Here is a 16,116-nt window from a genome sequence, read left to right on the forward strand (position 1 = left end):
GTTACTACAATGGCACCTGCAAATCTTTGTGTGATAGAAACTTTTTTCTTCTTTTTTTATATTAACCACTTGAACCCTAGCATCCATATTCTGAGAACTTTAGCCAAAAATAGCAGATCTACAAGCTCACAGTTGTGAGCTTGTAGATCCGATATTTTCGGCAAAGAGTGTTGGTGTAGAGGGGAAAAAGAGCAGACTAAGTACAGGTTAAATATATGAAAACACAAATTGACATGAATCCAAAATACACAATGATTGTGCTATCAAACGATGAAACTATATAGAATCTATGAAAAGGTTGTGGGGGTCCCTGCTTCATCTCTCTCTCAACTAAGGAGTCCTTGACCTGAAAACGTTGAAGACCCCTGCCATACAGTATGGTGCGCTCACAAAGGACACTGGGGGAACGTGTGCTGGTCAGACTGTGAACTTTGATCCTCCAACGCGGTCATCCTCACCAGGTCACCACCTCATACTAACTAGTCTCCCCCTGTCATCTCCTCCACCCCCCTTCCCCCAACCCCTGCTCCCCGCCTCCATCTCCTCCACCTTCCCTCTCATTCCCTCCTCCTCCGTCCTGCCTCAAACAAACATCCTCCCGCCCAAGGCTGCTGTGTCTACTGACTCTCAGGAGGCCCTGTGTTCAGGAGGAGAGGAAAGCAACGAGGGGCTCCTGAATGTAGCCTGTCTGGGCCTCCCTCCGTCCTCCTCCTCCTCCTCCTCCTCTTCCCCCACCTCCCCCAGCTCCCTCCATCAGCACCCGGCTCTCCGCTTGGTCCCTGCAACCCCGGGCGCCTCCCCCCCGAGACCGCCGCGCCCAGACAGCGTGCACACGCAGCACCCCCGCCGCCACGACCAGCACCGCTGCGCCTCCCACTCCACGCCCTCTTCCGACTCCTCCTCCGACTCCTCCTCCTCGCCCCCTCCCCTCCCGCCGGCACGATCGCACAGACAGGAGGAGGTGGACCAGGAGGTGTCCCTCATCACCGGGGCGGCGCTGGCCGGCAGCGACGACGCCATCGGGGTGGAGGAAGGGCCAGGTTTGGAGCTGGGCGTCGGCGCTGGCGACACAGAGGGCTACCAGGGGCCCCGGCAGGGCCGCAGCCCCTTCCTGAGGCAGCTGAAGAGGTTCCACAGTGCCGACACGCAGGGCCGGAACGCCCTCCTGCCCCGCCCGCGCCCGTCCTCGTGGCTGGACGACCCGCGGCGCCACTCGGTGGAGGTGTGCCCCTCGGCGGAGTCCAGCCCGCAGCGGAGCACCGCCTCCACCTCGTCCGGCTTCGTCTCGCAGGCTGACAGCCTGCAGATCCAGAGCCAGACCCCTCCCACGCAGACCACCCTGTCCTCCCCCCGGCGCAAGAAGAAGATGAGCCCCCCCTGCATCTCCGTGGACCCCCCCGACGGACTGGAAGCACAGCCCGGGCTCCACCACCCGGCCCTGGGGGGTTTGGCCATGTCCCCCGCCCTGCCCAGCCGGGACACCTGCCTGAGGAGGCGAGCCCCCTCCAGCGACTCCAAGGACTCCTTCGACCTGGGGGCGGGGGAGGGCGTGGTGGGCACCGATGGAGGATCGCCAAACCCCAACACCAACCCCAAGCTATTGACTCTTCCCAGCTTCTCCTTTGAGAAGACAAGCTCTGAGCACTGAACACTGAAACACGGAGCAAAAGAACAAGTCACACACGTCACTCACACACACACACACACACACACACACGAACACACACACACACACACACACACACACACACACACACACACACACACACACACACACACACACACACACACACACACACACACACACACACACACACACACACACCCCCCGCTGGATGAACGACCCTCCTCGCACACCAAAACGCACACATATACTGTACCACAAGCGCACACACACACACACACACACACACACACACACACGCACGCACGCACACACGCACACACACACACACACACACACACACACACACACACACACACACACACACACACACACACACACACACACACACACACACACACACACACACTCAGACACACTGATGCACTTGGTGTATCCATGGTGGTGATAGTCCTAGTAATAATGCTGTAGAGAGTAAAACATGGTTCAACTACAACAAACAGTAAAAAAAAGAAAAAAGAGAACATCCTTGGTTTCATAAGGAGTGCAGTACTGTAGTAGTGTGACCATCCCTTTGTCTTTGTATTGTTACTGCCAAAAACTACCAGAACACGAGAAAAGAAGGAGAGAAAGAAAAAACACTAACACGGTGAACTGAAGACGAAACAAACCCGGACTGTTTCTTCTTCTACTGTTCCTGCACGCTGCTGGCTGCAGGTTGACCCTATGACCTCTGAGTGGACATTCAGTGGCGGTGGGATTTTAGGGGGCAGCAGCCCCCCCCTATTGGCCCGCCACCAGAACAACGCTCTGTGTTGCACAGGGTGGACTGCGCCCGGGTGAATGGGCAACAGCGGTACAAAGCAATATGAACGTTTTAGAGACACTATTTTCTTAAATTATTGGGCCATAGTGTTTGTACAGGATGTAGAGAAATTTGTTTTCATTATATTTTTATTTTCCTGTCTTCTTTTTTTTTGTGATTTCTTTCCCCCTGTTTGTTTTGGACAGTTTTTGTTTGTTGTTTTTGTCTTCTTTTTTTTTTTCACTGTAGGATATTTCTAGCTTTCTTGATTTACCAAGGAAAGTGAACATTTTTCAAAGTGCTGAGAACCATGTATTTGTAGGAATAATATATATATTAAAATATATATTAAAAAAAGAAAACAAGTCATTAAACTGAGCTTGGATTTTTAAGCACAAACAGTAGAATGTGGTGTTTGATTGTTGCAGGAAAAGGAATGTCGATTTATTTAGCACATTGAAGCATGTGTTAACCACTTAAAACCTTGTTGGCTGGGGTCCCCCAGTTGCCCACCTTTTTCTGCTTGACTCACAGTATATGAGGGATTGAATGTAGGTGTCTCAGAAGTAATGTTGGAGAACCCAGACCGGTGCCCGCTGGGCAGAACAGTCACCATTGACGTCCAGTTGTGCAATACCCGTTGTATCAGTCTGTGTTGTCAGTACTTTGACGTCAGCATGGCAGACAGACAGCCATGGTGGCGACACTGTTTAATATCAGTGATGTCAGCATGCGCGTCTCCAAATGTGGGAATTGTTTCAGTATGCGGCTGTTACCATGGTGGCGACACTGTTTAGTATCGGTGATGTCAGCATGCAGACAGACGGTCAGACGGTGGATCGCTAAATTAATAATTAGATATAACAATTGTTTCACTTTCAAACATGTTAGGGGTCATTTTAACATCTACTCTGGCTTTAGAGAGTACCCCGGACAGTTTTAAGTTGCTTGATTCAGTACTTAGATGTCTGACATTCATTGTATCTGATGCCCCCTTCCTATACAAACCCATTCAAACTCCATTGTAACAATGTAAGATTCATCGAAAACAATGTCCTTGGTTCTGGTGACTGATATTGTCCCTCTAATACTTGAGGGGATCATGCATTAGAAGGACAATATCAGTCACCAGAATCAAGGGCCGGTGTTTTCAATGAATCTATCGTGATTAAAATGGAGTTTGAATCAAATATCTAAATACTGAATCAAGCAACTTAAAAACTTTCTGTGGTGCTCACAAAAGCCCTGAGTAGACGTTAAAAGGATCCCAAACTTGGTTTGGCTCCTCCCCCTTCTTAGTCCACTTCCTCCCGGGTGCTTCTGTGTTTATTCCAAGCCTCCAGAACCACCACGGTCGAAAGTTGAAGCAGCCTACTGGCCAAAGCTGGAACAGCAGGCGGGGTGAACTACATGCACGAGCATAAGAGCGCGCCGCTGGACGTCGAGTGACGTTCATGATGTAATTGGCCTACGTCTCGACGTCGAAATTGGCAGACTTTTGTTTGCCAATTTTCCCCACAATGCACCTGGATTTGCTTCTTCCGGGTGCTTCAAAACACCACTGAGCACTTGCATTGAAATGAATAGCTGGGGGCGGGGCTGTCCGCTCTCTATATTATATATAACTCTATGGTTTATTCCTTCTAACAACAACACAACATGTTTAGGGCAGTGGTGCTGACAGATTCTGCTCAGAGATTACATGAACAGTGACTGAACTCTATTTTGGTCCATTGGTCATTCATAATGGTATTTTCTTTCAGTCAAAACATTCCCACTGCCCTTTCAGTGTAGTCGACCATTATGAAGCAAACATCAAATAATCAAACATAATTCCAACAGCAGTCGTGTCTTTGCAAAACATACTGGTCCATACGGTAATTCTAATAAACGTTATATTATTATCTTTTATAAACTATCGCTTTAATTTACCCTGCCAATATGACCTTGGAAAATATTATTTCTGTCAACATATAGAATTCATGTTTTTTTTCTTCAAAACACACTTTCTGCTACTACTATTTTGTCAAAACAAATCGGTACACATTATCCCTGGAGTCGTATGATAAAGATGTATCAGTCAGATTTTGCCTATTCCATTCTGATCTGACTTTATGAGCCAACCTGCGGAGAGTAGACAATTTGTCATCTTGTTCAGCTGGACCTATAAAGAAGCTTCTGGCCCGGGAGAACTCCTTTCAAGTCTACACAGACTGCGACACGCCATCATCATCCAGCCTACGACTTGATTGTACAGAAATATTAATATAGGCCTATAAAGATAGATATAAAGATACAGTATATAAAGATAGATGTGTCAGAAAGAGATTTTTGTGATCGTGAAGAGAACAGAGACACAAACTGACAGCATTTTAGTTATCCTCAGAATAGGGAAGTTTGTGGAGAAAAGAATTGCCATGAATAAAGTCATTAAGGATTACCAGGAGTGTAATCTGAGTCCCCAGCAGTTCTTATTTTTTTCGGCACGGGATAAAGCCATGAATATTATGAGTTTTTATAATTGCTTAGTGAATATTTAACCTATAGGAAGAGAACAAAGGGAGCGGGAGAGATAAATGGTGTGCCACTGTCAATGATGACAGAGCTATTTCTTGAAGTTGAAGTAGTACTGTATGTAGCTAACACGGTTTAGGGATGGGAAACAGGAGGTGTGTCAGTGTGTTTGACATTTGAACAGGATGTGGTACCAGAATGAGTGTAGGTATCGTGTCAGGCCTTACGAAAGAGTGCCACTAAGATGCTATTGTTGTTAAGAGTACGGGCACGTGTGACTAAAGAAAAAGAACAAGTACAGTACTGCATTATGTAGGAGAGCATTATGCAGGGTCAGACCAGTGTCCAGGGAAAATCAAGGAGGTAAAGTAAAAAGAGACGAGGGAAATGTCTTATTCATGAAGAGAACGGGAAAGGGCATGACAATATCTATATGGACAAGATCATTCTTATAGCGTTCATTGTGATAGTAATCAATTTGCTGTGGAAATATCAAGGACGTTGTAGAGAATAAAGATGGTGCTGGAAGCAGCCATGAGATTCCTACATGTTGTGGTTGTCACTGGGGAAGATCTGGATAGTATAGGCCTACTCGATATAGTATAGGCGACTCGATCAGACTCAGGGTCTGGGTGATCGATTGGACAATTAGGGACACAGCCTATATTTTGCACAGAGAAGCATCAAATAGCAACAATGTAGGACTAGAAAGAGAACAGTAGGTGGCTGTAATGCACATTCATGTATGCCAACCAGTAACCACCAATAAACCTCAACAGATGAAGAAAGAAGTTTCTGCTCTTTTTCCTAACTTGTTTTGCAGAGTGCACGCAACAACTCAGAAGATGACGTCACACAACTGCACAAGACATTTCAAAACTATTGTGACAACAGCTTTGTTCTTTGAAGACGACACTTATCGACCAACATACTTATACTGTTTGGATAGATGGTTACCAACATAGCAAGCTAGCAGAACAGTGCTAAACCTCGCATCACAAGGCTTTCCAAGACCAGTGCTAGACACTATCATAGCGTCATAATGGAGCTGCACCACAACAGACCGTTTGCGATGGTCTTTCAAAAGGTAAGAAGCTTAAATGATCAGAATTTTCTATTTAGTTGTAGTCAAAATCTATACTGTCTGTACTATTTATCATGTATATGCATACTGTATGTATACGTGTGTGTGTGTGTGTGTGTGTGTGTGTGTGTGTGTGTGTGTGTGTGTGTGTGTGTGTGTGTGTGTGTGTGTGTGTGTGTGTGTGTGTGTGTGTGTGTGTGTGTGTGTGTGTGCGCGTGCGTGCGCATCTATCATTAGCTATATGCTTCATAATTATGCACCATGCTCTGTCTGTAGTGATAGTAACAGTTTTTTAAGCTTGACAAAACTTTTGAGCAAAACTTTTGCGGTAACAGAAGTATAGTAGCACAGTAGGTTTTAGTGGTTGTGCCAATTATAGTCCATATTTTTCCATGAATGAATAACCTGCAGGATGCATCATATTCTCCCCATCTTAAACACACATTGCTACTTGAAATTCGAGTTCCGTTGGAACAAAAACTAAAAATAGATCCTCCTTACAGGTACCACAAATAGTCAGCATCAAGCCTACGCTGTAATGGCTGCTCTACAAACAGACAACCAGCAGTGTGCTGTGTCTTCCTGACTGTGTCTGTCATGCAGTAGCATGGCAAAGCAAACCTCCAGAGACTGCCAGTCACTTCTCTAAGAATAGCTGTTAACATGCCATCATACTGTATGCTAAGACAATGTCACCATGTCAGCACGCACAAAATGGCAAGCTGTGACACGAATAGGGTGGTGTCGAAGAAAACGTCATGTCCTGACTGATTTTAACTGTGTTAGGAGACACAAGGGACATAGCGAGACATGCTTTTAAGCACGTCCTCAAAGCTCCCAACTCTCAGTTAAAGATAAGGCTGCAATTAAGCTGTCATTTTGAAACCCAGGATGAGTTTGTCTTTGATAATGTAGAGAGCAGTTGAGTAATGAGTACATTTCATTCCCACTTTATTAGCCTTTAAACCCAATAGTTGTTGACCTTAGTTGACCTCTCTCTCTCTCTCTCTCTGGCGCACGTGTGTGGAGAGAGAGAGAGAGAGAGAGAGAGAGAGAGAGAGAGAGAGAGAGAGAGAGATATATGATTTGGCATGGATGAAAGCCAATGAGAATGGCTCCTTAGATAATGGGTCTGCAAAAGCACTGGTGCCACTAAGCGGTTGGCAATGCCGCTCAGTGTACCATCATCATCTATTAATAGTAGCAGTACAGTTTCATAGCAAACTCATGATGTCAAATTGAGGACATTACGTAAGCATCGAGTCTTCCAAAACTTGTGGGAGCATTGTTGTTTGTCTCTTTAGGGGCATTCATGAATTATTCAGGGCTGTGTACTGTACGTGGTGTGTGGTCCTGGCTGCTTGCGGCTGTGTGCGGCAACGCTCTCGGCTCTTCCTCAGTACTGTACACATGGGAGGCAGTGCTATCTCACCTGCCTTCCTGTTGTCTTCTCCCCTTGTCTCCGTTCTTCTTCACATCGCCTCTTTCCACAGGCTCACACCCCCGTACAGAGTCGTCTTTCTTGCACCACCCGCTGTGGACGACAGATGGATAAGATGGGCTCTTGGGACGGCGTTGCGCTCCACTCCAAGGCCACATCACTGCATGTGAGAAGAGAAACGCACAAGAAAGATTATTCACTGTGCCCTCAAAAAGTTTTTTTGTAGCAGAGGAACTCTTGTTACTGCGGTAGATGACAATGACTCAGGAAGAAAAGCGAATAATTTGCTGGCAAAATGACATAATGTAAATCTTATTTTATTAAGGGCGTGTATGTAGGTTTGTTTAAATGTATATTTTGTAGGTTTCGTGTCATTTGAAAATACATTTTCACAATATTTACAATTACATAATGCATCAATGCAAATGTCAAATGATGTAACCACATAAAATATTGCATATTTTATCCACTTGAAGTGAATTAGAGTAATAGCTTTTATTTTAACCCATTCAGGCCGGGTACACATTTTAGTGTATGGGAGGGGCTTACAGTACATGTACAGTATGTAGCAACATATTTGTTTTTGTAGGCTAATTTCTGATTGGATTAAAATACCAAACATAATAGCATTATCTCTAGATGACATATCTCTTTTGACAGTTTTGTTTCCCGTTTTTATTAATACTTTTTAAGTCAATGGGAGCCCAACTTTCAACAGCTGTAAAAAAAAATCTCCTAGGAATTTTGAATTTCAATCTTTGTTAGATGTGTTACTATACACCTTTACACACACATTGGTGAAGACATGTCTTGGTAAGGAATTTATTCCCAGATTTGACATTATTCTGATAATATTCTCTGACTAGGGCAGAAATGTCCCCACAAGTATATTACAATAGATTTTGACACAAAATAGATGGTTAAAATTGAGGTATGCCTGATTCAATGACATCTCAGTGGCCTTGTGGTTAGAGTGTCTGCCCTGATACTGGGAGGTCAGGATTTGATTCCCTGGCTGGGTCACATCAATTGAACTCAGCATCAAGGGTTGGATTAGGGTAAAGTCCCTGTGATAACTAAACTGAGTGTGATTTATGGGACATATTTCAGGAAAGAAATGTCATTCGCAATGCTTTCTGGGAGTGTAGTTTCTGCCATTTTGAAAATAATGATGTACACAGTCTTGTACCCTTCCCTTTTTTTCAGCTTTCTAATTAATCGTTTTTTTTTTATAAAGCCGGGGTGGCTTTGTCAGAGGCTTAAAAGACGTTTAAATAAATACATTATGAAATGTCTATGGAAGAAATGCATGGGGAAATCGCTTCCAACACCGGAGTGAGGACGGGGTGGGGCTTAAACTGCGAGTCTGCGACGCTCTATAAGCACAGTTGCCAACCCCTGCAAAAATGAGGACTTCAACACCAAATGCACCAAAATGATAAACACAAAACACAAATACAGATTAACGCATACATAATCCCCATACTTCTATTCACCTAATTTTGATTATTTTCATTCATCATTAATATATTGCTGATTCTACTTTCATTTCACAGTATGATGTAGGTCTATAATTGTTATTTCATTTTAACTGATCAACTATATTCACAATTATAGCAAAGCAATCCTTCTACACATTGTCTGTCTGTCTCAATAATATGCACTCCTCGATGGGCTGCTCTTCACATTATGATGCTCCTACTTGTCATGCACACACCAGTTACAGTTACTTTCCCCATAATAAACCACCACACTCATATTTTGGAGCATATATCTTCAAACGGGTAAGGTTTAGTACAGTAGGTTAAGATGAGGGAATCAGGAACTAGTTTTCAAATAATCGTTATAAAAGTATAATATTTGTCTCTGAGATGTAGTGGGGTAAAAGTATAATATTTGTCTCTGAGATGTAGTGGAGTAGTAAATCTGAGTTGCTTTAATCTACACCTGGCAGTTGCACTAACCGCTTGTCAAAGGGCATGGGCAGGCCTTATATTATATGGAACGCTAACCGCGTATCCAAAGGGCAGGCAGGCCTTATATGGAGCAGCCAGACATGCAGTTACTCATGTCCAGGGGTCATCAACATGTGTTTCTGGGAAGACTTGGTTTTGTCTGTGAAAAATATCTTTTTACACATTTTCTTTTTGTCTCAATGACTGAATGTCAGCCTCCAGGTTGTCTTCATAATGCTGTATGTATGACAGGTATTTACTATGACACTATGGCACATTGATTATGAGTCCACTATAGTACTGGATCTATGACAGGTATTTACTATGACACTATGGCACATTGATTACGAGTCCACTATAGTACTGGATCTATGACAGGTATTTACTATGACACTATGGCACAATGATTATGAGTCCACTATAGTACTGTATCTATGACAGGTATTTACTATGACACTATGGCACATTGATTATGAGTCCACTATAGTACTGTATCTATGACAGGTATTTACTATGACACTATGGCACATTGATTATTGAGTCCACCAGTACTAGTGGTTGTCAAATGTTTTATTTGCAAGGACCCCCGTAACATTGAGTGTGAACACATGGGACCAGTTGATTCCATGTGTTCACTCTCAGTGTTACAGACATGTTATGGTCATTCAGGACAGCTCATTATGTGTTCATGCTAATATTATAGTCTTCTAATGTTCAACATGGCGATGACCCCTGCCTATGTCACATATAGGTCTACATTACATTTATACCAAGCAAGCTCCTGGAAGCATGCTCATTGGGCAGCCAGGTGTCAATCAACTCTAGTCAACTTAGCAGGGTCTGAAAGGGGGTGGAACTAAAGAAAAGCAGGAAGGAAGTCAGTCTGACAGTGAGAGAAACAGGTGTAAACAGAGATGTTTATGAATTAAATAATCTGTTAAATGCTTTCAGTGTCACCAAATGAAGATCCAGGGATTAACATCAGTGAGGATATATCAGCATGTGTGTGTGTTTGGAGCTGGGTTTTCTCTCAGTATTTCTACCATAACCAGATTAATAACTACCAGATGAACTGTGGTTGGTCAGCTAACACATTAGCCTGGAGGAGAAGAGAGTGTGGGAGACATTTCAAATGGTTTCTGAGTGAGTATGGACGCTATCTGACAACTGTATTGAACATCTGTTGAAGACAGACAGACAGACAGACAGACAGACAGACAGACAGACAGACAGACAGACACTGGGTTGTCTAGCACTGGTGTGACTGATGGGGAGATGGAGCAGGGACCCCCTACCTCGTAGGGTGGGGGTGGGGCTACAACATATATTGTATATTCATTTATAAAATTGTGTTTCACGTGTATAAACATACCATGCTATTGTGCATTCAATACTAAACTATTAAAACCAGTAAGACTCCCTAATCGGGAGATAAGCGACCGTAGGTGGCTTATCTCCACAAATAGGGCAAAAATGTGTTTTTCCAAAGTCTTCCTGATCCATGTTGATGACATGAGTGTAGACATGCTGTGTAGTGATATTTGTGATTTTAGGGCAAAAACTGTAGGAGCAGTGTCCAAAAATGTGTTTTAAAAATCGGCCTGAAGGTGGCGCTAGAATAGGGCCATGTGAGAAATGAGGGGTGGGGTCTCCGCGTTGCCTTGGCGGACGAATAGGTACCGGCCCCGGCTCTCCCGGACGCTCCTAGGCCGAGTTACGGCATTTTATGTGCGCTGCAGTGGCAGGGGGTCCTCCACTGGGGGCGCCACCACTTTTGCATCCGTTCTGGAGCACCAGGAGTGGGTGGTCCCCGGGAATTCCCCGTGAGCAGCCCCGTTGGGGTGGTCATTTGGTCATTTTTGCACATTTGGTCATTTTTTACATCTGGGGGTCCCCCAGGGACCCCCAGGTCCCTGGGGCTCCGGGGGTCCTTGGAGGTTGTAGTTTGGCAGGCAAGGAGTGTGTGTGTAAAATCTGGCATGGATCGGGTCAACGGGTGCGGAGATATAAGCAGGGAAAAAGTGTGACGTGTGACGTGTGAGCACATTTGGTCATTTTTTACATCTGGGGGTCCCCCAGGGACCTGGGGGTCCCTGGGGCTCCGGGGGTCCTTGGAGGTTGTAGTTTAGCAGTCAAGGAGTGTGTGTGCAAAATGTGGCATGGATGGGGGCAACGGTTGTGGAGATCTGAGGCTGAGCAGGGCAAAAGTGTGACGTGTGACGTGTGACTCACTCACTCACTCACAGACAGCCGGTGGAGGTTTTGGTAGTAAATGCGACCTACGGTCGCAATAATAGATTCATGCTTTTATTTTAAACATGCATGTACAAGTGGCCGTACCACTGCCTTTTTATAAACACACCTTATTTAACTGAGAACCAAGGTCAATACTATCAAATATCACTAACAATCTGCCAATTGCACAATAATCATGTATAGAAGTATACACATTTTTTTAATATTTAAAGACAAATTACGTACGTGTTGTTTTTTTTATTCTTTTAAATAAAAATGATACCGGCCAATAAAAGTTTCCATTTTCGGGGACCCCCTGCAGTATCCACGCGGACCCCCTAGGGGTCGCAGACCCCCTGTGGAAGACCTCTGGTCTAGCACAAGGGTTCCCAAGCCTTGTCTGTCTGCGACCTCCCCAAAATAATCATATTTGAACTGGGGAGATGGTTTGGACATGTACAGAGGAGGGACAGTGAGATGGTTTGGACATGTACAGAGGAGGGACAGTGAGATGGTTTGGACATGTACAGAGGAGGGACAGTGTACAGAGGAGGGATAGTGAGATGGTTTGGACATGTACAGAGGAGGGACAGTGAGATGGTTTGGACATGTACAGAGGAGGGATAGTGAGATGGTTTGGACATGTACAGAGGAGGGACAGTGAGATGGTTTGGACATGTACAGAGAAGGGATAGTGAGATGGTTTGGACATGTACAGAGGAGGGACAGTGAGATGGTTTGGACATGTACAGAGGAGGGATAGTGAGATGGTTTGGACATGTACAGAGGAGGGATAGTGAGATGGTTTGGACATGTACAGAGGAGAGACAGTGAGATGGTTTGGACATGTTCAGAGGAGGGATAGTGAGATGGTTTGGACATGTACAGAGGAGGGACAGTGAGATGGTTTGGACATGTACAGAGGAGGGACAGTGTACAGAGGAGGGATAGTGAGATGGTTTGGACATGTACAGAGGAGGGACAGTGAGATGGTTTGGACATGTATAGAGGAGGGACAGTGAGATGGTTTGGACATGTACAGAGGAGGGATAGTGAGATGGTTTGGACATGTACAGAGGAGGGACAGTGAGATGGTTTGGACATGTACAGAGGAGGGACAGTGAGATGGTTTGGACATGTACAGAGGAGGGATAGTGAGTAAATCGGTAGAAGGATGCTGAGGTTGGAACTGCCAGGCAGGAGATTTACAATGGAACAAAATGAGCCGAGTGCTTCAGAGATTTAGCAGCGGGGAATGTCCTCTTACAGTACATCCTTGTAACCAAGGGAACCAATCACCGCAGGCACATATACTGTATCTCATCAGGCTCAGTGTAAGCAAAATCACACCATTATACATAGTAGATACAGTATGTGTTTTACAAAGTTCATAATGCCCACCTATAAACCTACACATTAAAAACATATAGCGCAAATAACATTACTCATAATTTCAATATGTAGTAGAACAAATAATTCACCTCTTTACAAAAATGGTTTAACATCCATTTCCTCATTTAGACCTGGATATACCATGGCATCCAGTATATTTCTCTCTGCAGTAACCTCTGTAATATGTTGCCACCACTAGCTGTTTGTTCAACTTGTTCAATGCCCTCTACTTTAAGGAGGCTGTCATTGTCATTGTGGACACTATGGAAATAACGTGCCATAGGATAATCTTCGTTATTTGTTCTAATGGCATATTTATGTTCAGCCACTCTGTCTTTTAACCTCCTCTTTGTCCGCCCTATATAAAAACAGCCACAAGTGCAGGTAAGGCTATGTATTAGACCAGGGGATAGTACTGATATTTTCACAAATTGGTAGCCTACCACCCAAGGTGACCGTACGTGTTTTATATTTTTGTCTTCCTACATGTCTCTAGTTTATATTTTGGTATGATAACCCTTTCTGAGAAGTAGCTTAATTGATGTTATCACCCGCTAGAGTCGGTGTCCCTAACTTTACATTACAGGGACAAAAAGGTTAAAAAATAATCAGCTTTATGTAGCATATGAGGTGTCAAACTAGGGTTTTTTCTTGGTGAAAAGTGATGACTCATCACTTTTCATCCCTTTTTCAAACCACTAAACCGTCGTTTTTAGCGCAAGGAATGTTTTTCGTGCAAAACGGATGCTTGCAATGGATTCAGCATCATGAAAAAACCCTAGTTTGACCCCTCATATGCTACTTAAAGCAGATTATTTTTTACCTTTTTTTCCCCCTGTAATGTAAAGTTAATGGGACACCGACTCTAACGGGTCAATTAAGCTACTTCTCAGAAAGGGTTATCATACCAAAATATAAACTTTTACGGTCACCTTGTGTGGTACCAAAATTTGTATTATCCCCTGTACTATATGTAGAGTTGCAATTATTAATACACTGTTTGTACTTGTAAGTCTCCATATTTTTAATGTCTTTAAACTCCTTTTGTTGTACAACTGTAAAACAGTGTTTACAGTTAGTTTGTAAACCTTTGTATGTGCCTGTTGGTCTATTAATCCAATGGCCCTCTGTCTTTGCTGGTAGATAACTCTGAGAGAGTTTGGAGCTTTGGGATGTTGAAATGTTTTATTTAGAGAGGGGTCACGTTTGAAAATATCCCAATCGACTGATCTGTTTGATTTGTGAGGACTGCTTGCTGTAAGGCAGAGAGATTTACGATATGGATGTACAGTAGTGAAAGAGGACATGACAGTTATTGTGAGAGAAGAAGAGGCAGAGGACAGGGTGAGATGGAGGCAGATGATTGGCTGTGGCCATCGCTGAAGGGAGACAGTGCATAGTAAATGGCAGCAGGACGCTGATTATGACTTAATGTGAGTGAGTTGTTGAACTTCTTTGAACACAGGCGTACTTTAGAGTTACAATCTGAGTCACTCACAAAGGGCTGTTCTTCACCCAACTTTCCACTGGGGGGCACTAATAACCCTCCCCACCACCCCACAGGCCCTGGTGTGACCGCTCTGGTTGCTCTGTCTGTGGCTGTAGAATGTGATTATTATTCTACAGTTGAAATGAATAGATTATAAATATAACTGTCTATAATAGCTATAGGATAATTATTCTACTGTTGAAATGAATGGATTATAAATATAACTGTCTATAGCTATAGGATCATTATTCTACTACAGTTGAAATGAATGAATTATACATAACTGTCTATAGCTATAGGATAATTATTCTACTGCTGAAATGAATGGATTATAAATATAACTGTCTATAGCTATAGGATCATTATTCTACTGTTGTAAAGGGCAACAGTGAAATGAATGGATTATAAATATCTCCCGATTAGGGAGTCTTACTGGTAAATATCACTGTGTGCATTGGTTAATGACCTATGACCTTTGTGTTTGACCTTCAGTGCGGAGCCATTGTTGAGGAGTGGATCAGGATCCTGACCTTCACCTTCTATACTAGACCAGAGGGTAAGACTAACACCTTCTATACTAGACCAGAGGGTAAGACTAACACCAACACTCTAAAAAGAGTTGCTGAATGCACCTGAGACAAACAGACCATGTACATGCTTAAATTATTGGAGAAATTATAAAGATAATTACTGCACTGCAGGGTGCTCAGGGCATGGGCACAAGGTAATCTGTATTTAGACTATTTTGGTGTGGATCATAGTCTTTCATATTTAATGTTAATTAAAACAGTAAACACTGCGTACCTGCAGCAAGCGACGGCGCAATGCAGACACAGCCATAGCATGCCGAATGTCCAAAGGTTCCCAAACATTTCAGGCCACGACCCCCCAAAGTAATCCTATTTGAACTGGGGATCCCCAAAATAATCCTATTTGAACTGGGGGACTCCAGGATAATGGCATTTTGATTATAGGGATAATATCGTAAATCGCGATTTCTTTGGTCACAATTATTGTGATATGACATTTTCATATCGTCCCATCCCTAGCTTGGACATACATGGTTTGTACAGAGGAGGGACAGTGAGATGGTTTGGACATGTACAGAGGAGGGACAGAGAGATGGTTTGGACATGTACAGAGGAGGGACAGTGAGATGGTTTGGAGTTGGACATGTACAGAGGAGGGATAGTGAGTACATTGGTAGAAGGATACTGAGGTTGGAACTGCCAGGCAGGAGATTTACAATGGAACAAAATGAGCCGAGTGCTTCAGAGGTTTAGCAGCAGGGGATGTCCTCAGATACATCCTTGTGACCAAGGGAACCAATCATCACAGGCCCATATACTGTATCTCATCAGGCTCAGTGTAAGCAAAATAACACCATACATAGTAGATACAGTATGTGTTTTACAAAGTTCATATCGCCCACCTATAAACCTAAACATTATAAACATATAGTGCAAATAACATTACTCATAATTTAAATATGTAGTAGAACAAATAATTCACCTCTTTACAAAAATGGTTTAAAATCCATTTCCTCATTTAGACCTGGATATACCATGGCATCCAGT

General features: G+C 43.7%; 1 protein-coding gene across 1 annotated transcript in view; it reads left to right on the top strand.

The window, feature by feature from the left end:
- cacna1g (calcium channel, voltage-dependent, T type, alpha 1G subunit) overlaps window positions 1-1,648 on the top strand; it is a gene marked incomplete at both ends in the record, with an annotated part of 367,943 nt that extends 366,295 nt beyond the window's left edge. The window contains one exon of the mRNA XM_080747312.1: window positions 608-1,648. Coding sequence (XP_080603438.1) covers window positions 608-1,648 — 1,041 coding nt within the window. The remainder of the gene's footprint in view (window positions 1-607) is intronic.
- Between the last annotated feature and the right edge of the window lie 14,468 nt (window positions 1,649-16,116).

Source organism: Nannobrachium achirus (assembly GCF_963921795.1).
Source record: "Nannobrachium achirus genome assembly, chromosome: 18".
Classification (NCBI taxonomy): Eukaryota; Metazoa; Chordata; class Actinopteri; order Myctophiformes; family Myctophidae; genus Nannobrachium; species Nannobrachium achirus.